At 39.1% G+C, this 25,571-nt stretch overlaps 1 protein-coding gene across 1 annotated transcript in view; it reads right to left on the reverse strand.

The window, feature by feature from the left end:
* ASB4 (ankyrin repeat and SOCS box containing 4) overlaps window positions 1-17,526 on the reverse strand; it is an 81,187-nt gene extending 63,661 nt beyond the window's left edge. The window contains exons 1-2 of the mRNA XM_010839746.1: window positions 17,265-17,526; window positions 5,846-6,145 (exon numbers count right to left, since the gene is read on the reverse strand). Of these exons, the coding sequence (XP_010838048.1) occupies window positions 5,846-6,145; window positions 17,265-17,451 (487 nt within the window). The 5' untranslated portion in view covers window positions 17,452-17,526. The remainder of the gene's footprint in view (window positions 1-5,845; window positions 6,146-17,264) is intronic.
* Window positions 17,527-25,571: the final 8,045 nt, after the last annotated feature.

A 25,571-nucleotide genomic window follows, 5' to 3' on the forward strand; every position in this document is an offset into this window, starting at 1 on the left:
TATATATATATCAGATCAGATCAGATCAGTCGCTCAGTCGTGTCCGACTCTTTGTGACCCCATGAATCGCAGCATGCCAGGCCTCCCAGTCCATCACCAACTCCCGGAATTCACTCAGACTCACGTCCATTGAGTCAGTGATGCCATCCAGCCATCTCAATCTCCGTCGTCCCCTTCTCCTCCTGCCCCCAATCCCCCCCAGCATCAGAGTCTTTTCCAATGAGTCAACTCTTCGCATGAGGTGGCCAAAGTACTGGAGTTTCAGCTTTAGTATCATTCCTTCCAAAGAAATCATATATAAATATATTTCTTAACTTTTTTTCCAAAATTTGTGAAAGCAGCTTAAAAGTTTAAATTAATTAAAATATAGATAAAAAAAAAAACTAAAAATAAATGTACAAGTAACTATGAAAACTGGTGATAGCCCCATGCTCCAACAGATGCCTGTCCTTCTCTGAGCATCTCTGCACTAGGCCCTTCCTCCCAGGGCAGGCAAGAAGAAGAATATGCCAGGCTGATTTTTTTTCCTTTTAATCCTCACAGGTTGAGAAGATCATAACATCTTCAAGCATATTCTCCCATTCTTTCCCCTTGATCTTTCCATATCTTCCCCCTCTCAGTACATTTCCAGTCTTTCTACTCTCACTTTGGCTGATGACTTTGCATCAGAAAGGGACCCCCTCATCTTACAACAACCAAATATGCGAGTACCCTGGCATTAAAGCCATATTTTACTTTGGCTTGCCCACTGAAAATGAGGATGTGTCCTATGGTCTCTGGATTCCACACCATCTCAATTTCTCTAACATTTAGACCCTTCAGTTATCCCGTCTCATGCATCTTCAACTGTTGCTTTCTATAAATCATTTCCAGCATATACACATTTCCTTTTATCTTCAACTGCAGATAACAGTCTAGTATGATACACCCTAATCCCCGTCAGCAATCATGCTACTTCTATGCTCACATTTGCAGCCATAATTAAGAATTGCCAGCATATGCCATCTCTACCTTCTAACCTCCCATTCATACCTTCTTCTGATCTGGCTTCTGCACCTACCATTTCACCAAAACTATTTTTTTCAGTAATAACTCTCTTAATCCAATGAACACCTAATTAAACCTCCCAGTAGCTATCAGTACAGCAGACTATTCTTCCATTCCCGAATCTGCCTGTTTCTTAGTTTCTTTGATGCCAAAAATGCTTTTGAGTTTTCTCCAATTTCATTTGCGAATCCCTTTTCCTCTTTATTTTCCAGTGTGGAATATGTTTTAATATACTCTTAGAAATAAAAAATAGAGAGAGAGGAAAGTGGTTATCACAAGGAAAAGAAATCAAAGGTAGAATCATTCCACTCTCTTTTATTGCCTCCTCTTCATCCTGCTAACATCTAAACATAAGAATTTGTCAGAGCTTGGTCCTAAGTTCTTTCATCTTTCTACCCTATTTTCCCAGGTGAGTTCATTGATTTTCTTGGTTTCAAATACAATCTATAGGCTAATGGTTCCTAAACCTAATGCTTTAGTCCAGAGTTCTTTTCTGAAATCTATACTTTTATATCAAGTACATCCTTGACTTATTTGCTTTGTTGTCTCAAAGAGGTCTGAAACCTTTCATGTTTAAAACTAACCTAGAAGGACTCAGTCTATGTGCTTTTTAGATTAGATATAAAGCAACCAAGTCAGAGGAGGATTAGCAAAAAAATAGATATATAGATCAGTGGACCATACATATTTGGCCAATTGACTTCTGAGAAAAATATCAAAACAATTCAATGGTGAAAGAATAGTCTTTTCCACAGATGATGTTGAAACAACTGGCCATCCATACACACACACACACACACACAATGAGCTTTACCCTATACTAAAATTAATCAAAGACATAAAAGCAAAACCTAAAATTATAAAACTTCTAGAAGAAAACACAGTAGAACATCTGTTACTTGGGTTAATCAAACATTTCTTAGCTAGAACACAGAAAGCACAAACCATAAGATGTAAACACTGAATTTATCAAAATTTTAAAAGTTCTGCTCTTTTAAAAACACCATTAGAAAATGAAAAGCCAAAGAGTGAATTAAAATATTTGCAAAACACATATTTATAAAGGGCTAGTATCCAAAATACATAAAGAATTCCAACACATTATGGAAGACAGTATAGAGATTCCTTAAAAAAAACTAGGAATAAAACCACCATATGACCCAACAATCCCACTCCTAGGCATATACCCTGAAGAACCAAAATTGAAAAAGACATATGTATCCCATTGTTCATTGCAGCACTATTTACAATAGCTATAACATGGAAGCAACCTAGATGTCCATCGACAGATGAATGGATAAGGAAGTTGTGGTACATATACACAATGAAATATTACTCAGCCATAAAAAGGAATGCATTTAAGTCAGTTCTAATGAGGTGGATGAACCCAGAGCCTATTATACAGAGTGAGGTAGGTCAGAAAGAGAAAGAATAATGTTGTGTTCTAACACATATATACAGAATCTAGAAAAATGGTACTGAAGAATGTATTTACAGGGCAGCAGTGGAGAAACAGACATAGAGAATAGACTTATGGACATGGGGAGAGGGGAGGAGAGGGTGAGATGTATGCAGAGAGTAACATGGAAACTTACATTACCACATGTAAAATAGATAGCCAACAGGAATTTGCTGTATGGCTCAGGAAACTCAAACAGGGTCTCAGTATCAACCTAGAGGGGTGGGATGGGGATGGAGATGGGAGGGAAGTTAAAAAGGGAAGAGATATATGTATACCCATGGTTGATTCATGTTGAGGTTTGACAGAAAACAACAAAATTCTGTAAAGAAATTATCCTTCAATTAAAAAAACAAATTAATTAAAAAACAAACTAACAACAAAAAGAACTTCCACAGATCAATAACAAGAAAACAGCCCATTAAAAAAAAAAAAAAAGAACTGAGCAGATTGTTCACCAAAGTGAATACTTAGCTAGCAGATAAATATACAAAAACATATGCAATGTGTTTGGTCAGTGTGTGTGTGTGTGTGTGTGTGTGTGTTGTGTCTGAGTTTTTGTAACCCCATGGACTGTAGCCTGCCAGGCTCCTCTGTCCATGGGATTTCCCAAGCAAGAATACTAGAGTGGATTGCCATTTCCTCCTCCAGGGGATCTTCCTGACCCCAGGATCAAACACACGTCTCTGTGTCTCCTGCATTGGCAGGAGGATTCTTTACTACTGAGCCACCTGGGAAGCCCCTTTGGTCATTAAGGGAATTCAAATTAAAATCATGAGATGCTATTATATACTTATTAGAATGGCTAAAACAGTTTTAAGAAATCTGACATGATGAAGTTCTGCCAAGGATGGAGAGTAACAGGAACTCTTATACCCTGCTGGTAGGAATGTAAAATGGTACAAGTGCCTTGGAAACCAGTTTAGTAGTTTCTTATAAACTTCCCATAACAACCCATCACCCCGCCCCTAGGTGTTTGCTCAAGTGAAATGAAACATGTCCACACAAGAATGTGGATGCAAATGTTTATAGCGGTTTTGTTTTCTAAATTACCAAAAACTAGAAGCAATCCAAATGCCCCTCTTCTGAGGAGTGAATAAACTGTGTTACATGTATACACGGAATACTATTCAGCAATAAAAAGGTCTGATTTGCTGGTGAGTGCAATCACGTTGATGAATCTCAAATGCATATGCTAAACTGGAAAAATCAGACTCAAAAGATTACATTTTGTATTAATTAATTAATATGATATTCTGAAAGGATGAAGTTAAAAGGACAGAAAACAGATCAATAGTTGCCAGAAGTGGGGGTAGAGTGAGGCAATGAACTACCAAGGGCATCAGGGGATTTTCTGAGATAACTGTGGTGAACGGCTTCAAGACTCTCTATTTCTCAAAAACAGTGAATTTACAGCTTATAAATTATTACCTCTGTAAATTTGACTTTAAAAAAATGATATAATGAGACTTCCCTGGTGGTTTAGTGGTTAAGAATTTGCCTGCTAATGCAGGGGACATGGGTTCAATCACTGGTCTAAGAAGATGCCACATGGTTCTGGGCAACTAAGCGACAAATCACAACTTCTGAGCCGAGGGCTGCAGCTAGTGAAGCCTATGGCCTGAGAGCCCACGCTCCACACGGAGAGAGGCTAATGCGAGCCGAGGGCTGCAGCTAGGGAAGCCTGTGGCCTGAGAGCCCACGCTCCACACGGAGAGAGGCTAATGCGAGCCGAGGGCTGCAGCTAGGGAAGCCTGTGGCCTGAGAGCCCACGCTCCACACGGAGAGAGGCTAATGCGAGCCGAGGGCTGCAGCTAGGGAAGCCTGTGGCCTGAGAGCCCACGCTCCACACGGAGAGAGGCTAATGCGAGCCGAGGGCTGCAGCTAGGGAAGCCTGTGGCCTGAGAGCCCACGCTCCACACGGAGAGAGGCTAATGCGAGCCGAGGGCTGCAGCTAGGGAAGCCTGTGGCCTGAGAGCCCACGCTCCACACGGAGAGAGGCTAATGTGAGCCAAGGGCTGCAGCTAGGGAAGCCTGTGGCCTGAGAGCCCACGCTCCACACCGAGATACGCTAATGCGAGGCTCAGGCACCACAACCGGAGAGGAGCCTGCATGCAGCAATGGAGACCCAGAGCTGCCAAACGTGAATAAATAAAGAAATCCCATAAAATCTGTTTTTTTTAAAGATATAACAATCTTCCCATATGATACATTTCTTCTTCAAGTTTCTCCATCTTAAAAATGGCATCACTATCTACCCATTTTCTAAAGCCAGAAACCTGGCAATGACTCTTGAAATTTCTTTTTCTGTCACCACCCCCTGACCAGCAACCTAAATCTAGTCCATGTCCAAATCCCACCAATTCTGCTTCTAAAACATATTGCAGATCCATTTCCTGATCTTTCTATGTCCCTCAGTGCAAATCATCATCCCCTCTCACCCACAGTATTGCAAGAGCTCCCTTGCTAGTCTTCTTGCTTCCACTGTTGGCCTTCTCCAACCCAACTTCGGAATAAGTCCAGATGACTTTAAATGTCAGTTAATCTATGTCATTGCCTTGCTTTAAACTTTTCAGTGGCTCCATTTCTGAACCCCATACACGGCCCGCAGCAGGCCATATATAATCTCATATATCCCATGTCACGCTGTAGCACTTCCTCTACCTTCATGCCTCTCCCGCCCCACCACACACACTCATGATGCTCTGGCCATACTGGCCTTCTTCCATTTCTGGAATATTCCAAGGTTTTTGCTCCCTTAACACTCTGCACTTGCTATTTCCTATACCTAGACTTTTCTTCTTTGTTCTTGTTTTTAAAGGTCAATTCCTTCTCATTATAAAGTTTCAGCTTACATATTGTATCTTTAGAGAAACCTTTATGCATTTTATACTAGCTTATTCCTGACATTCTCTCTCATACCACCTTGTTTTACCCTTTCCCAATTTATAATTATGCACTTATGAATTTATTTCTCAATATTCACTTCCCATACTAGAACATAAGCTCCAAGAGAGCAGAAACTGTTTTCTCTTTTTACTTACTTATTAGCACATTACCTGACATCACAGGAGCTAATAAATATTTGTTAAATAAGTGTGTAGATTAACAAGACTCCTACAGTTAAAACAGTAGTAAGATTTCAATGCGATCATCACTGAAGGACCTGGGCAAACACAACCATCCATCTCTCTATGTATTTTTAGGGCCCCCAGATTAGGCTTTATGCATAGAGATATGTACTATTAATTACATTGCCTGATGTAAGTAAGGATCACCAATTTCCAAAATCATAACCACGCAAGTAGATGACAAGGTCAGCCACCCAGATAGGCTTACCTCTCCAAACCAGCTGCTTGGCACAGAGGATGGAGTTTGGAGTTGTACAGAAGTGTAAAGCTGTGTGTCCACTTAAGGAGTAGCAGTTGAGCTTTGCTCCACGATCACAGAGGATCTTAACACAGTCCAAGTTGGCCATTTCACAAGCCACGTGAAGAGGGGTTTTCCCATTGGGTCTACAGTTGATCGTGGCATTGTGGTCCAGGAGCACCAGAAGACATTCCACATGACCAAACAAGACAGAGAGGTGCAGGCCCGTGGCCCAGGAAGACTTTAATTTGTAACTAGGCAACCAATAACCTGAAAAAGAAAGGGAAAGAAAGCTTAGCCTCGGATTAGCCTAGGATATCTCCCTGCTTAGTGGGGACTTCTACACATTTATAAAACTGGGGGAACGATTTGGAACTTGTAACTAGCACCTGTTGGATCTGCTAATGTTTAGCTTAGTAGCCTCTTTGGGTTATTTAAACAGGACTGGGGCTCTCGAGTTCTCACTGTCTTTACTATTCCCTATTATCTTGTTCCTTTGTTTACTTTACCTTCCTGCCTGTCCAAAGTATTTCTGTTTGAGACTGCATTTATGTGATTGCATTTTATCTTACATGAGATGCTTATTAAAGAATTTTTTTTAACTCCCAATCATTATCTTGAGCGATTTCAAAGCTGTTACAAGCTTGTAATTTTCATTCCACCACAGTGCTTTTCCCCTCTAGTTGTTGCTGCTGTCAAGCTAAGGTGTGAATGTATTTGATGTCTTTAGAATATTTGTCACACCAAGATTTTATTTGCCTATCAGTTTATACAACACCTCTTTCCAAAGAAGAATTAAAGAATTTACAGCAGCTTACAAATTTTACACAAAAGATTTTTAAAAAGTGATCTACAAAATAAGAGCAACAGGAAAAATAAGGTAGGAAAGTAAAAAGAGATCCTGGGTCAGATAGGTGCCCAAAATAAATATAAACTGTGTTAACTGTGTTCCATATGCTAGAACCGCACTGTAAATTTTCCTCTGAACTTCCCCGCAGCCAAAATAAACAGGAAAACATGATGTGTTACATAATTAACTATGCCTGCAAGCACAAGCATATACACAAATTAATTGGTCAGGAGAACCACAGTTGTTTCTAGAACTGAGATCTTAAATTTTTCCCATTAGTTATTGGAAATCTCCCACCCGCCCGCCCCAACTCCTCTCTCTCACCTCTTCTTTCTCTTTCTCTTTCCTTTTACCCTCTTACCTCCAACTTCTAAACACTGAGCTAGTCCTTTATTCCAAGTGTCCAAAAATTGCCATCTTGACAAGCTGTAACACAAATAACTTTGTGTGTCTATGTTTTTTGAATTTATTTATTTAAATTGGAGGATAATACTTTACAATATTGTGATGGTTTTGGCCATAGATCAACATGCACTGGCCATAGGCATACCGAGTATTCTCTCCCTTCTAAACAGCCCCCTACCTCTCTCCCCACCCCATCCCCCCAGAGTATCACAGAGCCCTGGCTTCCCACATCACACTCCCTCTGGCCATCTATTTCACACGTGGTAATGTGCTATTCTCTTAAATCATCCCACTCTCTCCTTCCCCCACTGAGTCCAAAAATCTGTTCTTTATGTCTGTGTCTCCTTGGCTGCCCTGTACACAGGATCATTGGTACCAGCTTTCTAGATTTCATATATGTGAGTTGCTGCTGCTGCTGCTGCTAAGTCGCTTCAGTCGTGTCCGACTCTGTGGGACCCCATAGACGGCAACCCACCAGGCTTCCCCATCTCTGGGATTCTCCTGGGATTCTCCAGAGTGGGTTGCCATTTCCTTCTCCAATGCATGAAAGTGAAAAGTGAAAGTGAAGTCGCTCAGTCATGTCTGACTCCTAGGGACCCCATGGACTGCAGCCTACCAGGCTCCTCTGTCCATGGGATTTTCCAGGCAAGAGTACTGGAGTGGGGTGCCCTTGCCTTCTCCGATATGTGAGTTAATGTACAATATTTGTCTTTCTCCTTCTGACTTACTTCTTTCTGTGTAATAGGCTCTAGGCTCATCAGAGATAACTTTATAAACATTTTTTTTTCAAAGTCAATACCCAGAGCCGTGGCATCATGCTCACTGTGAGTGGGGAATGAAAAACAGGTACAGAAAGATGAAATATTTCATGGCAATTTGAAGATGTAGACATAACCTGACAGCTCAGAAAAAACTTAGGGCTGAAACAACAAAATACATTTTAACTTCAGTAAATCAGAAGTTTGCTTTTAGGTTGTAAAAATATTCCACTATACAAGTACAAGATAGGAAGATTATGATTTAATGGTAATTTATTTGAGGAAAAACCTAGGGGTTTGAGTTGACAATAATCTCAAAATGAGCCAACACTGAGATAAAGCTGCCCAAAAGCAGGTACAATTTTTAACTACATTAATAAAACTGTAGCACCCAGAACAAAAGAAGTAAAAGTTGTACTCGTCACTGATAGATGAAGTCAGAATAAATCTAAAATATTGTGAGTACTTCTGGGCAACAAAAATGAGCATTTGCAAGGCACTCAGAAGATGATGACCACATTAAAGGTGAGCCTGGTGATCAGGTATTAAAATCCTCTCATATCAGTGGAAAGTGCTACCTGTGTGCCACTCCTGGGTATTTATCCTGCAAGTACATTCATTCATGTGTGAAATGCCATATAAGGGCCACTGTATTACACGACTCCCAGCACCAGGACTTGCACTGCACTCTTTACGAAGAGTATGAAGTTCCTGGGAGTTATGAATCTTGGCAGCCTGACCCAGGACAACATGCAGTGCACTACAGCATTGTTCTTAATGGTTAGCGATAGGAAACTGCCTCAATCTTCATCAATAGGAGACTATTTAAGTAAAGCATGTACATCCACACAATGGAACACTATACAGCTATCATAAAGGGGGCAGTCCTATGTATACTGATATGGAAAAATCTCAGGATACATTATCAAGTGAGATAAGCAGGGAGCTGAAGAGTGTGCATAAATGCTAATATGTAAGAAAATATTTATAAACACCCAACACAAGGAACTGGTTGCACTGGTGGCCTCCAAGAACTGGGCTGGGGGACAATAACATAGATTTACTTGTCCTTGAATGCTCCCTTTGAGCTTTTCTATTTAGTCCCTTGTGTGTGTACTACTATTTATAAAAATAAAATTAAAACAAACTAGGTGCCCCTGTCCGGGGGTGGGGGAAGTAATTTAAAGAGGTCATGTACAATGCTGATTAATCCTGAGGGAATGAATACTCTCAGCTCATTTTGTTTTTCTACAGCCTTCCCTCCAACCTAGACAGACACATACACACACACACACATACACACACTCACACACACTCCCTCTCACACACATTTTAATCTCTTCATCTTATTTGAAATTCTAGGATCATTTCACTTTCTCTTTCTCCATCTCTTCCCTTATCCAAAGATGTTCTTTAAAAAGAAATCCAAAGTTAATTTACACGAAGGTCTAATAGACTGAGGATTGTTTAAAGTATGACCTTCTTAGGATTATCTGAACTTATGTAGGAATCTGTATTCATACAAAAGAATTAAGTTCTAAGATACTAATTCCAGATTTCAGACACTGAAAAGGGAAGGTGTTTGGTGATATGGAATTTCCCTGGCAGAGGCAAATAGTGTCACAGACAGTCTGGGCTGGGAAGGATCAACCCTGTGCCTATGTTTGTGTGTGTGTGGAAACAGACATGCACATACAGATATGCAGATAAGTATATACAATACATTTGCATGTATCCATATATACATTTCCATTTAATTGTGTATGCCAAATCCATGCTCCAAGCATAGTTATTAAGCTATAATGGTATGCAACCTGCTTTTGATAAGGAATGAATCACATAACACCAATATCTAGTCATCTTTTTTTGTGATTTTTTTTGCCGATGACATGATTTAACTTTCCCCATTTTTAAAAAGGTATTTATTTTTAATTGGAGGATAATTGCTTTACAATATTGTGTTGGTTTCTGTCATACATCAACATGAATCAACCATAGGTATACATATGTCCCCTCCCTCGTGAACATCCCTCCCACCTCCCACCTCCCACCCCCATCCCACCCCTCTGGGTTGTCCTAGAGCACTGGCTTTGGGTTCCCTGTGTCATACAGCAAATTCCCTTTAGAGATGGTGAAGGACAGGGAAGCCTGGCGTGCTGCATGCAGTCCATAGGGTCGCAAAGGGTCAGACACAACTGAGTGACCTAACAACAAGTCTATTTTACATATGGTAATGTATATGTTTCAGTGTTACTCTCTCAATTCACCTAGTCATCTTAATACTCAAATTTCCTCTACAAGCAATTTGCGAAGGACAGCCTCTTCTAACTCTCTTGCAAAGAAGCTGGTTCTGGATCTGAAAACCAGAGTGTGTTTTGCCTGCCGATTAGCAGCAAAGATTAGGCAGCTCTACGCAGCAACTGATTGGAAACTCATGTCTGCTTCTGCAATGGGAAGAAAAATGATCTCAGAAAGGAAGCAGCAGAGAGCTGATTAAGAAAACACCATTTTGATGTAAAATCAAAGAAACACAGAATGTTAGCGCTGGAGGGAGGGTTATCCAGTCCAAGCCTTTCATTTTCCAGATGAGAAAACTGCCACTTTTTCAGCCTCCTAGAGCCATAAGACATCTGCTTCAGTCCAAGCTAACGGACTCAGGGTATCTGTGATGCAGGTATTCCATCTGTCTTTGTCCTTGTGGAATCAGACTAGGTGTAGTGCCAACCCAGCTTCACAAATCATGAGGAAAGAAAGAAGATTCTGAATTCATCTGTAGTATGTCACACTTTGATATGGAAATACATTTGCTTGTTGAATTTTTTTCTTCCCCCTAAATTCCCAATAGCACCTAGAGAATCTATCCTGCCTGTTTACTACATGAATCTGCCATCCTTGGCCTCTCAGTCAGTTACATCTGTGTCTCCCATAATCATACCCATTAACCAGTAAATTGGGCTCAGAGAGGGCCAGGTCTTACAATTCAGCTGACTCTTTGAATCGAACTGCACCTACAACTCACCTCTCTTAGAAAGGAACATGGGCGTTAAGAATGTTCCTGTAGGTGGGTGACAGCAAGATGCCTGAGCTGGTACCCCAGGGGAGCTTAGTGGAGAGATTGGGAAGAAGACAGATGGTCAGATACAGACCAGGGTCCCTCGCAGTGTATCTTGAAGCTGCATTGCAGAACTTTGGTGGGGGAGGGCGTAGTGGGGCAGAATTTCTGGATAATTCAAGCCCTTGCAAAGCAGGAAAGCCCACTTCAGAGAAAGCAGCAGCCCACAGCAAAGAGGCCACCCACATACAATCACCACTTTCAATGAGGCTGCGGCCACGGGTCACTGTAGCAACAAACAGGAGTATGCTTTCCCCCATACCCACCCTCACAAACATGAGGCGATGCCATCATCAAAAACCACAGTGATGCAGCACTTATTAACACCCTTGTGTTAATGCTGATATGTCAAGAGATCAAAATCTCTCCTCCAAAATGTAACCCCCAATGGTCACAGCATGACGGAAATACAGTTAACTAACTGGGCAGAGTCTCTTTCACACTCTCTCTTCTTTCCACAGCAGAATTGTCCTAGGGCTTCAGAACTCAGAATGTGATTCACTCTCAGCACTTGTCTGTCAAAAGGCCCCCTCTGCTCACCTCTGCAGAGGCCAGGCTGCCCTCTGACTGTATGCTCAGACTGCACACAGGATGAGGTGTTGGGGGGGCGGGGAGGAAAACCCAGGAACAAAGCCCTTGATAGGGCCAGAGGTAAGGAAGGTACTGTCTCCCCTTAACGTAAGCCACTTGGTTCTCACCCCAGGTCTGCAGTCTATGTGCAGTGATGCCCTCTGCTTTGCTCTGCCTGAGCAAGGAGCTTAACTGAGAAGGAAAGAGATGAAAATGCAGATTCTTTCTCCAAGGCAAAAATCCCAGAAAGAACTCTCAAATACCGGCCATGCCCACTTGGATTTACAGCATCTATGGTTACTTTTTTACCTTTCCCAGACCACGACACATAATCTACTTATATAATTTCCCCTTCATAACATTGTAGATAATCAGCATGCAGATTAAGAGGGCGTCTTGACAAAGCTTCCCCTTTACAGATGAGGATAAATATCTTGCAGAGATTAAGTAGCAGGAGGTGCCCATGTTTGTATAATTAATCTCCCCAAATCTCAAACCAATCAATCCTAAAAGAAATCAACCCTGAATATTCATTGGAAGGACTGATGCTGAAGCTCCAATACTTGGGCCACCTGATGCGAAGAGCTGACTCACTAGAAAAGACCCTGGTGCTGGGAAAGATTGAGGGCAGGAGAAGAGGACGAGAGAGGATGAGATGGTTGGATGGTATCACTGACTCCATGGACATGAGTTTGAACAAACTCCAGGGGATGGTGAAGGACAGGGAAGCCTGGTGTGCTACAGTCCATGGGGTTGCAACAAGTTGGACATGACTTAGCAACTGAACAGCAACAACAAATCTCTAAGTTGCCATCAATGATCTGAAAGCTACATGCAGTTCACCTCCAAACCGATACACTTTTAGGCAAAAATTGTAAAGGAATGGAGTTATGCTGCTACAAAAATATGCAGAACAATTCTCACGTGTGTGTTTGTATGTGTATTTAATTTAAATCAGAAACCAGAGTCATTCAGTAGACAACCTGCTGGCTCAGGAAAGAGGGTAAGGAGCGAAATATTTGGGCCATCTTTTGAAGGAGGGGGTTGGTTCTGCTCCAGTGTTTGGGAGGATGTACACACTTCTGGTAAACCTTCAGCTAAGCCCTAGATCTGCCACAGTTTTCAGCTATAATGTTATCTGAGTCCAAAGAACCCCACACATGAGAAGCCTCTGTTATTACAGCCAAAGGTTACACACGCTGCTTATGGCTGGATTAGCAGACATTTGCTCTGCTCTGTCCATGTATTTACACAGTCCTGATGGATTATAGACGGGAGCACAATTCTTGGCTATTTTTTAATAGCTAATATTTTCAGGATAAATCTCAGAGTTCCCCCCAGAAGAAAAAAAAAAAAAAAGTAAGCTTGCAATGTAAAATTTAAAAGAAAAATGTTTGAACATCTAAGAAAGGAAAAGAACCCTAGGATGACAATAAGAAAGCAGGAGAGTGAATTTCTAGCAGACAGGAAAATGAGGTGATAAGAAGATTACTCATTAACAGAGTGAAAATAAGAGCTTTCAAGATATTTGGAAGGCTCTTGCTACTTAGTAGATAGATTACCTGCCAGAAAGTTTTTCGGTGAAATCAGTCATTGGCTATTTTAATTAAAAATATGACTATCAACCAAAGAACCTGTGGCTGTGGGCCATAAATGAAGTACTTAAAGTGCATTATACTGATTAATAAAAGGATTCTGATTAACCTTGCTGACTAGGGAATTTCATACCAAAGAGATAAGTTTGATACTCCTCTTGTAACGTTAATGAGCCAAGGCTCATACACCTGAAGGAGAATCAAAACATGCAGTGAGAAAAATCTCTGGAAACAGCTTTATGGATATTCATGTTTCCAGTATGGAGATCACCAACTGAGAATAACTCTGAGTTTTCTTAGAGGCCTGTTTTCACTATGAATGTTGTGTGCTTCGCTCATAATAAAGTATATCATTGACATCTCCTAACTATTCAACTGTTTATTGTATTTGGGAGTTAAGAGTTGTTCGTTATTTAACTTTACTTCACATCATTCCCATTTTAAAGTGGTCAGCTGGTAGATGTCATTTCGTTTACTTGTTTTCATTTTAAGACCCATATATCTATCATTCTCCAGGAGATAATGCAAATGCCAACCAGAATGTTTGCTTTACAAAGTGTTAGACACATATTTTTAATTGATAAAACATAATTTTATCTGAAGACTTGATTATGAAGTTTAAAATACTTGAAAAAATAGAATGAGATGTCTCCAAGAATCATTATTGGGCTTCCCTGGTGGCTCAGTGCTAAAGAATTTGCTTGCTAATGCAAGAGACATAGGTTCCACCCTTGGTCTGGGAAGATCCCACATGCTGCAGAACAACGAAGCCCATGCACCACAGTTACTGAGTCTGTGCTCTAGAGCCCCCGAGCCACAACTACAGAGCCCCTGTGCCACAAGTACTGAGGCCCACAAGCCCTGGAGCCCATGCTCCACAAGAGAAGCCACTGCAACGAGAAGCCCGCACACTGCACCTAGAAAGGAGCCCCTGCCTGCTGCAACTAGAGAAAAGCCTGTACAGCAATGAACACTTAGCACAGCCATAAATAAATAAATACAATCTTTCTTAAAAGAATCATTATTAGGGGCTGGGGCTAGGTGGGATCCACCATCTGGAGCTAGAAGCTAGCTTCTAAATCTGTTCTCAGTCTCACAGGTGAGAGAAGCTGCTCAACGAGACAGGGCAGCAGAAGTGAATTTCCAGACACTTTATTCTACTTTCCTCACCAGGTCCATATTTTACACTTGCTTAGTAGGTCAATTTTTGATTACTGGTATACCATTTAGATTGTGGATCTGGAGTTGCAATGTTAAGATTCCAAGTTGATTTCTTCACCAATAGATTTCTGAGTTGCCTTTACAAAAAATGTAAACTGACTTTCATACTGGCTTAAACATACCATAATTTAGGTGAAAATGTGGTCACTTTAAAAAATCTTATGTAAAGTGCTACAATACATCCTAAAAGAAACAAAAATTATTTGGGATTAATTGTACCACTGTTGATCTTCCCCAGGACAATCAAATCTTGAGTATAGATTCCATTACTAGTTACACAAACCAAATTTAAAGGAAGCATATTATGTTCTAGATTTTATACACTGTCATGCCAATTAAGCCAAAGATAACTAAAAGCTGTGGAGAAGGAAATGGTAATCCACTCTAGTATTCTTGCCTGGAGAATCCCAAGGACAGGGGAGCCTTGCAGGCTACAGTCCATGGGGTCACAAAGAATCAGACGTGACTGAGTGACTGAGCAGCTAAAACCTGAAGACTGCCACACTTTAAGAGTAAGCCGGTAACATTCTATTTCTTCATCTGGATGCTGGCTGCAGACCTTTGTTCATTTTGTGAAAATTAATCAAGCGCACAGTTACAATTTGCACACTTTTCTGTTGTAGAACTTTTCAAAAGTGCTTTAAAAAATAAAAAACTGATGCATAAAAATTCAACAGCATTCAACATCTAAGAAGTCTGCTGTGATTTAATAAAGTCTCACAAAGTTTAACCCAGTCACATACCACTCAAGGCCACACAGAAAAGGGTCTCATTCATCAGAATTATTCAGAAAGGAACTAATTCTAACTAAATAACAAACGACCAGTGTAGCCTGCTCAGCACTACACTAGTCCTTGGAATTCCTCTGTGACTTAGAAATTGATATAGCCACTTAGGTCTACTTTGCTTGGCTAGCAACTAGGATTCTATGCTTCACTTCCATTCGTGACTAAAAGCAAAGGTTTCATAATTAGGCTGGAAGCCAAGTGAAAATATCTGAAGAAACTTTGAAGAAAATGGGATTAAGATTGAAGAGACAGAGTCTTATACCCATATTCATATTAAACAGAGAGTAAGTGGATTTCTTTCTATAGGTACACGTGGACATGTGCACATGTGCACAAACACTCATGATTTTCTGCATAAACTCTGAGGATATGACCACAAATTCTATCATTTCTTGCATTCACCTGGCATGCATAGGAATGGAACGGCTCTGTTTTTTTCCCCCAAACCAGAGAGTATAATTTGCTTTCTGTCTAATTGAAAGCCCCATCCCCACAGTCCTATGAAAACACCCATTAGATCGAATGAAAATTTAGCTCTACGAAAACCATAGAGAGTCGGCTCATATTGACAGAAAGATTTTAAAGTGCATTTTTTTTCTCATTCAAGGATGATGACACCATTGGAAGCAAGAGAAACAGCATCCTTCTCTGTAAACTGCCTCTAAAACTCCCTTCCTTACCACCTCAGAACCTTTGCATGATCTACGCAATTTGGCATGCTCGGGAGATAAGGAAAGGCAGTCTTCACGACTTAGGGTCACACAAATTACCTGCTGACTTGGAATGTAAGTTATTTTACTCTAGGCTTAAATATAAGTTTTTAAAAATACCTAAAACGTATTTGGTATTCAGAAAGTCTTTCACTAAACAAATACATAAGATGAAAGTAACCTAAACATATAGCATACACTTTTTCTTCTCGACAGAGCGTCTATCAACCACTTTTGAAAACACAGACCCCTTCCTTATTTTCCAGTCAAAATAGCAATGCCAATTTATAATAAAATCCTCAAGTAAAAATTATAAACACTAACTTGCCTCAGCTATTCCATGCTTCCTTCAGAACTGACAGTGTTTTAATATAGAAATATATACCATTAGTATTCATTTCTGAAAATTGATCATGCTGATGATTTATATATAAACAGAAAGTATTTTAAACATAAAAAACCAATTGCTATCTCTCTCTCAATGCTGCACACAAGACCTTATCCTCTATTTTGTTTAAACAGAAGTGATGTTGAACATGGTGTTTATTTGCAGTCTGCTCACCAGATGGCCTCGCTACTCAAATTCCCCCATTAACTAGCTGATTTGGGAAATCAGAGTCTGCTCACTTCTAATTTATTTCTGAGTTATTAAGCATGGGTTACAGAAAATCCCTCGATAAAAGAAATTTGGTTCTAATTTTTCTTATCCCTAGTTCTTCATAAGGTAGGTACTCTGTAATAAGTAAATCTACAATTTTAAGCTATCACTATAGTCACGGAAAAAAAGTTAACTTTTTGGCTTTTCTGGTTTTACCTTTTCTAGTTGAACTGAAAACTCATTAAAATGACAAGGATCATAAAGGTGCATCAAGGTGTAGCCTTACCCATTTAGTAACCCTCCAAATGGGGCAAAAATCCTTTTTCCTTCAAGTGCACATAGAGATGATATATCTTTAAGGGCCCTGTTAACACAAAGTTAGTAGCCTGTTCCCAAGCCAGTCACAGTGACTGAATTAGATTTCAGCAATCTATTTAGCCATAATCTAGAGAAGCTTTATGCACTTACAGGAAGAAGAAAAGCTAGAAATAGAAGAAAACTGCATTACTAAATATTTTTATCCAAGATTTCAAATTCTAGGCACAGGGATATAGAAAGAAAAGAGAAGGAAAGTAAAGAAAACAAAACATTCATATATACATATATCAGCTCATGATTTGGTCTAGTTTAAAGAGAAAGAAATTATTACATTAGAAATATTTTTTAACATATATTTAAAGAAACAATAAGAGCTACCAGTTTACCTTGGGTGACTAATGGTGCACATTAAAACAAAAAATCCATTTTCTATCGATTCTACAATTACACCTATAATTTTTTACCTTGTTTATAAGATGCCAAAACCATATTCTCATCTTCAACTTCAAAAACTGTGTCCACATCTATCTGTCTTTGGATTAAAATGGCCTTCAATTTTCCGAAGTCATTTGACTTTAGAGCCTCAAGGAAATTTCTCTTAACTAACTTGGCAGCTGCAGATTTCGTGATAGGGGCAGCCGTGCCGTCCATCCTTCCTGTCTCTCTGGAAGCTTTGTTGTGCTTTATCAGGCAAGCAGCACCAACCAAACAGGCACATGCTACAGAGCCCACAAACTCTCAGCTAATTTTATCCCAAAGTTATGCTGATCCGTTCTATTTATATAGGGATCATTTCAAACTTCAAAATATCCTTCTTGGCTGTCACTGCACTCACAGGTCTTTTAAACTGGTTCTTTACTAATTCATTGAATAACATGTCGTGTCAATACGAAGGAAAATCCTGGCAATGTATTTCAGAGACTGAAATGTCATCATTATTTCTTGTACAATCAGAGTAATAGTGTAAGATTTAAAGGCTCTTAATGCTTTTTTCCCCCTTTGTAAAAACATCTGGTGCCCAACTGGAGATTCAGTGATTAACCAATAGCCACAAATGAAAATTTATTACAGTTGCTGATACATGTGCTTCTGAAAACCTATAATAATTTTGCAATATGAGCCTGCAAAATCAAGCACAGTCATATACATTTGAAAGCAAACAGAAGGTTATCAAGTGCCGTAGACTTTAAAAATTCCAACATCATGCAAGAAAGCTGGGAAGGGTAATGGTTGTAGGGGACTATTTTAGGTAAAAAGAGACTAAAGAGACAAAGCCGCTAAATGCAATGAGTGAGTAAACTTTATTTAATCTTGTATTTTTTAAAAATCAGTTAGAAAAAGTATCTTGGTATGGTTGTGGGACTATATGGACTAAATGTTACTTGACAATAGAGTTATTGCTAATTTTTTAAGGGGTGGTAGAAGTATTGTGGTTATGTAGAAGAATATTCTAATTCTTAAGGGGTAAACTGTCATGGTGTCTAAAGGTTCTTATCAAATAATTCAGAAGTATAAAATTAAATGCATATATATGTATATATACACACATACATACATGCATAGATACATGAGTGAGCAAGTGAAATGAGTGTGTAAATAGAGACAGAAAAAGCAAAAGTGGCAAAAAATTAAGAGTTGGCAAACCTAATGAGGGACTTAAGATGACCATGATTTTTTTTTTACTATTATATAATAAAATTATAGATTTCAGATACTGTTATATTATTTCAACTTTTCTATGAGTTTGAAAATTTTCCAAACATAAAGTAAGAGAGAAAAACACTCAATTTTTAAATGTATGCATCACTACAAATTAGAAAAATTATGATAGTGTTAATCTGAACACAAAGAAATCACATTTTATATATTGTCTGTGAGAGTCAGAACTGGTGTAAACTTTCTGTAGTATAATTAGTAACATAAATTTTTAAAAATTTAAAAAGGTAATAGTATTCACTTCTTAGAATTTATGTATAAGTATATAAATCTGGATGCAAATCATAACATAATACTTTTACTTATTTCATTGATGTACAACATAAATGTAAGGAAGTAGAAAGTGACAAGTCATAAGTGTGTTGAATTTTTCAAAGTGAACACACCCCTGTAACCAACCTTCAGGTTCAACCAAAAAATAGTATATATTTGAAATAGTATACACTTGAAACCCCCTTTATGTCACCTTCCACTCACCTGACCCCCAAGAACAACCATTATCTTGACTTCTAGTACTGTAGATCAGCTTTGTTTTTTTAACATTTAAAATTTCTGTTAATATTCTTAATTTTAAATCTTCAAGGAGATAAAATTTCAATCTTTACATAGTGTAAAGTATCTGTCCTGAAAAAGCAGATGGACAAATGAATAAAACTGTATATATGGATGATTGTATTGTTAATAATAGTAAAAAATACAGAAGCAATATAAGTGACCAACAGTAAAAACTCTGATAAACAAATTATGGCATATCCATATAATGGAATATTTTTAGGTCATTATGACTAGATAGATAGATATTTACTTTAAAATATCTATGAGATAACAATGTATAAAATAATAAATGTAGTATAAATGTCTTTTAAAACATCTATATTTATATAAAGTATTAATATATATTTGTATATACTTATATAATTTGTATATATGTATTTATATATAAAAATGTGTACTAAATGCACACATGGGAAGAAAAATCTGTATGCATGCATCATTTTCCAAATATCACTGGCTTTTATCTCCTAGTGCTAAAATTACACCTGTTCCTTCTTTATCTCTTTATTTTCTGAAGTCATCTACAATGAGCACAACTTGCATTTGTGATAAAATGCATTTCTGTACTGAACATATTAATAACAATAACTTGGTAATTCAGAGTAACCACAGAATTATAGATTCCATAAAGTAGGGAACAAAATCATTCTTCTGCCCTGAGTGCCCAGCATGAATGAATAAATGAATAAAGGGTTATTCACTGATTGTTTACAATGTCCTTAGCACTATGCTTGGTTGCAAACAAGAAACTATACCTTTTATGTCCACAGAGGTGACTCAAGTAGAATTACAGTAATTCTTGATTGATATTGGCTGCTGTTGTTCAGTTGCTCAGTCATGTCCAATTCTGCAACCCCATGGGCCACCGCACACCAGGGTTCTGTGTCCTTAACTGTCTCCTGGATCTTGCTCAAACCCATGTGCATTGAGTCTGTGATGCCATCCAATCATCTTGTCTTCTATCACCCTCTTCTCCTCCTGCCTTCAATCTCTCCCAGCATCAGGGTCTTTTCCAATGAGTCAGTTCTTCACATCAAGTGGTCAAAGTATTGGAGTTTCAGTTCAGCATCAGTCCTTCCAGTGAATATTCAGGACTGATTTCCTTTAGGATTGACTAATTGGATCTCCTTGCTGTCCAAGGGACTCTCAAGAGTCTTCTACAACACCACAGCTCAAAAGCATCAATTCTTCAGCACTCAGCTTTCTTTATAGTCCAATTCTCACATCCATACATGACTACTGGAAAAATCATAGGTCTGACTATATGGACCTTTGTTGGCAAAGTAATGTCTCTGCTTTTTAATACGCCATCTAGGTTTGTCATAGCTTTTCTTCCAAGGAACAAGCATCTTTTAATTTCATGGCTGCAGTCACCTTCTGCAGCGATTTTAGAACCCAAGAAAATAAACTCTTTCACTGTTTCCATTGTTTCCCCATCTATTTGCCATGAAATGATGGGACTGGATCTTCGTTTTTTGAATGTTGAGTTTTAAGCCAGTTTTCTTCACTCTCTTCTTTTAGCTTCATCAAAAGACTCTTTAGTTCCTTTTTACTTCCTGCCATAAGGGTTGTGTTATCTCCATATCTGAGGTTACTGACATTTCCCCTGGCAATCTTGATTCTGACTTGTGTTTCATCTAGCCCAGCAATTTGGATGATGTACTCTGCCTATCAGTTCGATAAGCAGGGTGATAACACACAGCCTTGATGTACTCCTTTCTCAATTTCGAACCAGTCTGTTGTTCCATGTCTGGTTCTAACTGTTGCTTCCTGACTTGTATACAGATTTCTCAGGAGGTAGGTCAGGTGGTCTGGTATTCCCATCTCTTTAAGAATTTTCCATAGTTTGTTGTGATTCAGTCAAAGGCTTTGGCATAGTCAATGAAGCAGGGTGTTTTTCTGGAATTCTCTTGCTTTTTCTAGATCCAATAGATGCTGGCAATTTGATCTCTGGTTCCTCTGCCTTTTCTAAATCCAGCTTGAACATCTGGAAGTTCTTGGTTCACATACTGTTGATGCCTCGCTTGGGGAATTGTGAGCATTACTTACTAGCATTACATTACTAGCGTGTGAGATGAATACAATTGTGCAGTAGTTTGAGCATTCTTTGTCATTGCCTTTCTTTGGGATTGGAATGAAAACTGACCTTTTCCAGTCCTGTGGCCACTGCTGAGTTTTCCAAATTTGCTGACATATTGAGTCAGCACCTTAACAGCATCAACTTTTAGGATTTGAAATAGCTCAGCTGGAATTCCATCACCTCCACTAGTTTTGTTTGTAGTGATGCTTCCTAAGCCCCACTTGACTTCGCATTCCAAGGTGTCTGGCTCTGGTCCAATGATCACACCATCGTGGTTATCTGGGTCATTTAAGATCTCTTTTGTGTAGTTCTGTGTATTCTTTCAACCTCTTCTTAATATCTTCTGCTTGTTAGGTCCATATCATTTCTGTCTTTTATTGAGCCCATCTTCCCTTGTTAATTTTCCCTTCTCTAATTTTCTTGAAGAGATCTCTGGTCTTTCCCATTCCATTGTTTTCCTCTATTTCTTTGCATTGACCACTGAGGAAGGCTTTCTTATCTCTCCTTGCTATTATTTGGAACTCTGCATTCAAATGGGTATATCTTTCCTTTTCTCCTTTGCATTTCACAGCTACTTCTTTTTCTTTTTTTTCCCCTCAGTTATTTGTAAGGCCTCCTCAGACAGCCATTTTGCCTTTTTGCATTTCTTTTTCTTGGGGATGGTTTTGATCACCGTCTCCTGCACAGTGTTATGAACCTCCATCCATAGTTCTTCAGGCACTCTATCAGATCTAATCCCTTGAATCTATTTTTCACTTTCATTCTATAAAGGATCTGATTTAAGTCATACCTTAATGGTTTTCTCTACTTTCTTCAATTTAAGTCTAAATTTTGCAATAAGGAGGTCATGATCTGAGCCACAGTCAGCTCCCGGTCTTGTTTTTGCTGACTGTATAGAGCTTTTCCATCTTTGGCTGCAAATAATATAATCAATCTGATTGTGGTATTGACCATCTGGTGCTGTCCATGTGTAGAGTCTTCTCTTGTGTTGTTGGAAGAGGGTGTTTGCTATGACCAGTGCCTTCTCTTGGCAAAACTCTATTAGCCTTTGGCCTGCTTCATTCTGTACTCCAAGGCCAAATTTGCCTGTTACTCCAGGTGTTTCTTGACTTCCTACTCTTGTATTCCAGTCCCCTATGATGAAAAGGACATCTTTTTTGGGTGTTACTTCTAGAAAGTCATACAGGTCTTCATAGAATTGTTCAACTTCAGCTTCTTCAGCATTAGTGGTGGGGCATCAACTTGGATTACTGTGATATTGAATGGCTTGCCTTGGAAACAAAGAGAGATCATTCTGTTGTTTTTGAGATTGTACCCAAGTACTGCATTTTGGACTCTTTTGTTGACTTTTAGGGCTACTCTAATTCTTCAAAGGGATTCTTGCCCACAATAGTAGATATAATGGTCATCTGATTGATATGCTTTATCCCTTTTTGACAAACTAAGAGAAAAAAAAAAAAAAAAAGCATGCCCAGTAGACAAACAGAGACATAGAGTTTTACATATCCTCCAATAAGGAGGATAATTAGTGCTGGATATTCCCTGGTGGCTCAGACAGTAAAGAATCTGTCTGCAATGTTGGAGACCTGGGTTCAGTCCCTGGGTTGGCAAGATCCCCTGGAGGAGGGCATGGCAACCCACTCCGGTATTCTTGCCTGGAGAATCCCCATGGACAGCAGAGCCTGGCGGGTTACAGACCATGTGGTCACAAAGAATCTGACACAATTAAGTGACTAAGCACAGCACAGCACATATATATGTATGGCTGAGTCCCTTTGCTGTCCATCTGAGACTACCACAGCATTGTTAACTGGCTATACTCCAGTGAAAAATAAAAAGTTTTTTTTTAAAAAAAGATAATAAAAATTCACACTACCTAAAATTAAGACTGAATTTCACAATCAGGAGAGGCGGGAGCTTCTTTTTAATTCATCTTGAAAAATAAAAGCAAAAATAATAGGAAACTTTTTTCTTCTAATATTTAACAACATTTATATTGACAGCAACCTGTGCAATTCATAGAACCACAAAATTCAACATTCACTATTTCTAAGATAATTTTTCTAATTCAATTTCATAAACACATGAAGCAATATCTTTTACCTTTTGAGAGACTTCTGTCAAACGAATATAAAAAGAATCATATTTATAAACATGTAAAAGAGCCTTTAGAAGCTTTGCCAAGTGGTTTTCTTCATCCTTTGATAGTCCAATGACATTTAAAGTCAACGCCTGGAGTTCCCTCTAAAACACCTATCAAATCCTCATGCTTTCAAACTTTTCGTATTCAATTGTCAACAGGACTAACAGATGGTTTTGTTCATGATTTGGACAGGTTTCCAATGCTTTTACCAACCTCATGAAATCTTAGCTGATATGCAAAATTTGTAGTTTCACTTTGTGACAGACATCAGATAATCCAAGTGAGATCAAGTCTCAGCAGTCAAGGACATGTTCTCATATTTGAGCTTGCTTCCTTGTGACCCAAGGGATTAAGATAAGGGATGATCATTTAATAAGCTCCATAATTCTTAATAAAGATTTAAATATAACCTTACGATTACAAATTTTATGGTTTTTGCTTTCAAGGATGTTAAAAGTAAATTGAGAGGGAGGGAGGCAAGTATCAATGAATATTGAGAAGAAAGTGCTAGATAATACACAATTAAATCTCTCACCGTGCTTCACAAAGCAATCCATCCATTATTGGAAAGTTAAGGGTTTCCTTGGTTGCTCAGTGGTAAAGAAACTGCCTGCTAATAACAGGAGACATGGGTTTGATCCCTGGTCTGGGAAGATCCAAATGCCATGGAGCAACTAAGCCCAAGCACCACAGCTATTGAACCTGTGCTCTAAGCTGGTGAACCCCCACTACTGAGCCCATGGGCCACAGCTACTGAAGCCCGCACACCCTAGAGCCCACACGCCACAAGAGAAGCCACTGCAACAAGAGGCCCGAGCACTGCAACTCGAGAGTAGCCCCTGCTCACCCCTGCTCACCAAGAAAAGAGAAAAGTCTGCACAGTAACAAAGACCCAGCAAGGCCAAAAATAAATACATACATATTTTTTAAAGTTTTCTGGAAAAAAAAAAAAGAAGTTAAAGTCAGAGGTTTCTTTGTTATCTTGAGTCAAAAACTGCCTATACATGATTTCTTCCCATTAGGTCTAACTATGAACATGCAACCATATGTTTGTTCCTGACTCTTTCTAACATTTGAAAATAGCATTTTCTCTCATTAATCACTTTTTCCTCAAGAAGTGAGGAACTCAACTGTTCCTTATTTGGGGGTGATTTTCAGAATTCTCTGGCCCTGCCTGTTTTCTTCCAGATCCTCTCTGGTTGATTGATAAATGTCCCTCTTAAATTTTGGTGCTTAACATGGAACGTAATGTTCCTAGAGGGAGCTGAAAAATGAGGGATTCTGATGGATGACACCAGGGACAATCTGCTTTTGTGGAAATTGTACCTGGATTCTTAGAGGGCACTTTGCAAGCCTGGTTTGTGTTACACGTGTAATTCCTTCAACAAATACCTACTCAGAACCTACCATAAGCCAGACACTTATTTTGAGCACTGCAGTGAACAAAATAAAATCCACACCCATGTGAAATTAGGCTGATGGATTCAACTGGTAGTGGAAGTCCCCAGATCTTTCCAATCTCCTGTATACTAGAAAATGTCACAAAGCTGTAATTCAGTGGATTTCATACAGAAATAATATAGTTTGTTTACACCCAATTAATTGATCTGGTCCCCCTTATAGGTTTCCAACTAACTTACTGGCAAAGTGAAGGACAACTTAATTTTAGTCCAAACTGATATGTTTGGTCTGATCCAAATATTTAGCAGTTTCTTTAGGCAAATCCTCAGTCTCTTTGGATAAAGTTCTCTATCTTTGACAATTCTGAATTTCCCTCTAAAATGGTTATTCTTAATATGATTTTCCTTCTGACAATATGAGATGTTATAGGAGCAATACTAATTCAAAATACTAATTCAACATACTAATATTTAGCACCCAGTATCAATTAGAAGAGTCTTTGGCCATAAACAACCAGTATGATTAGACCCGTGTATACCAGATGAATAACAGTTAGGGTTAGGAATAGAGCTTATATGACCTCATAAGAGGAAAGGGGTGTCCTCAGATGAACTCATTATCCTCTAGAGACCCCCCATCTCCATCTCCACAGCAGAGTGACTGCTCTAAATTGGTCTTGTCTAGGTGTATCAGGTTTCTGGCTTCTATCACTGGAGCACATGATCCTGGTCATTTACCTTCAGTCTTTGACCTGAGGCAACCCAGCCCTGGGCTTCCCTGGGGGCTCAGAGGGTAAAGCGTCTGCCTGCAATGCAGGAGACTCAGGTTCAATGCCTTGGTCAGGAAGATCCCCTGGAGAAGGAAATGGCAACCCAC

The sequence above is a fragment of the Bison bison genome, unplaced genomic scaffold (assembly GCF_000754665.1).
Source record: "Bison bison bison isolate TAMUID 2011002044 unplaced genomic scaffold, Bison_UMD1.0 scf7180017864134, whole genome shotgun sequence".
NCBI classification, from domain to species: Eukaryota; Metazoa; Chordata; class Mammalia; order Artiodactyla; family Bovidae; genus Bison; species Bison bison.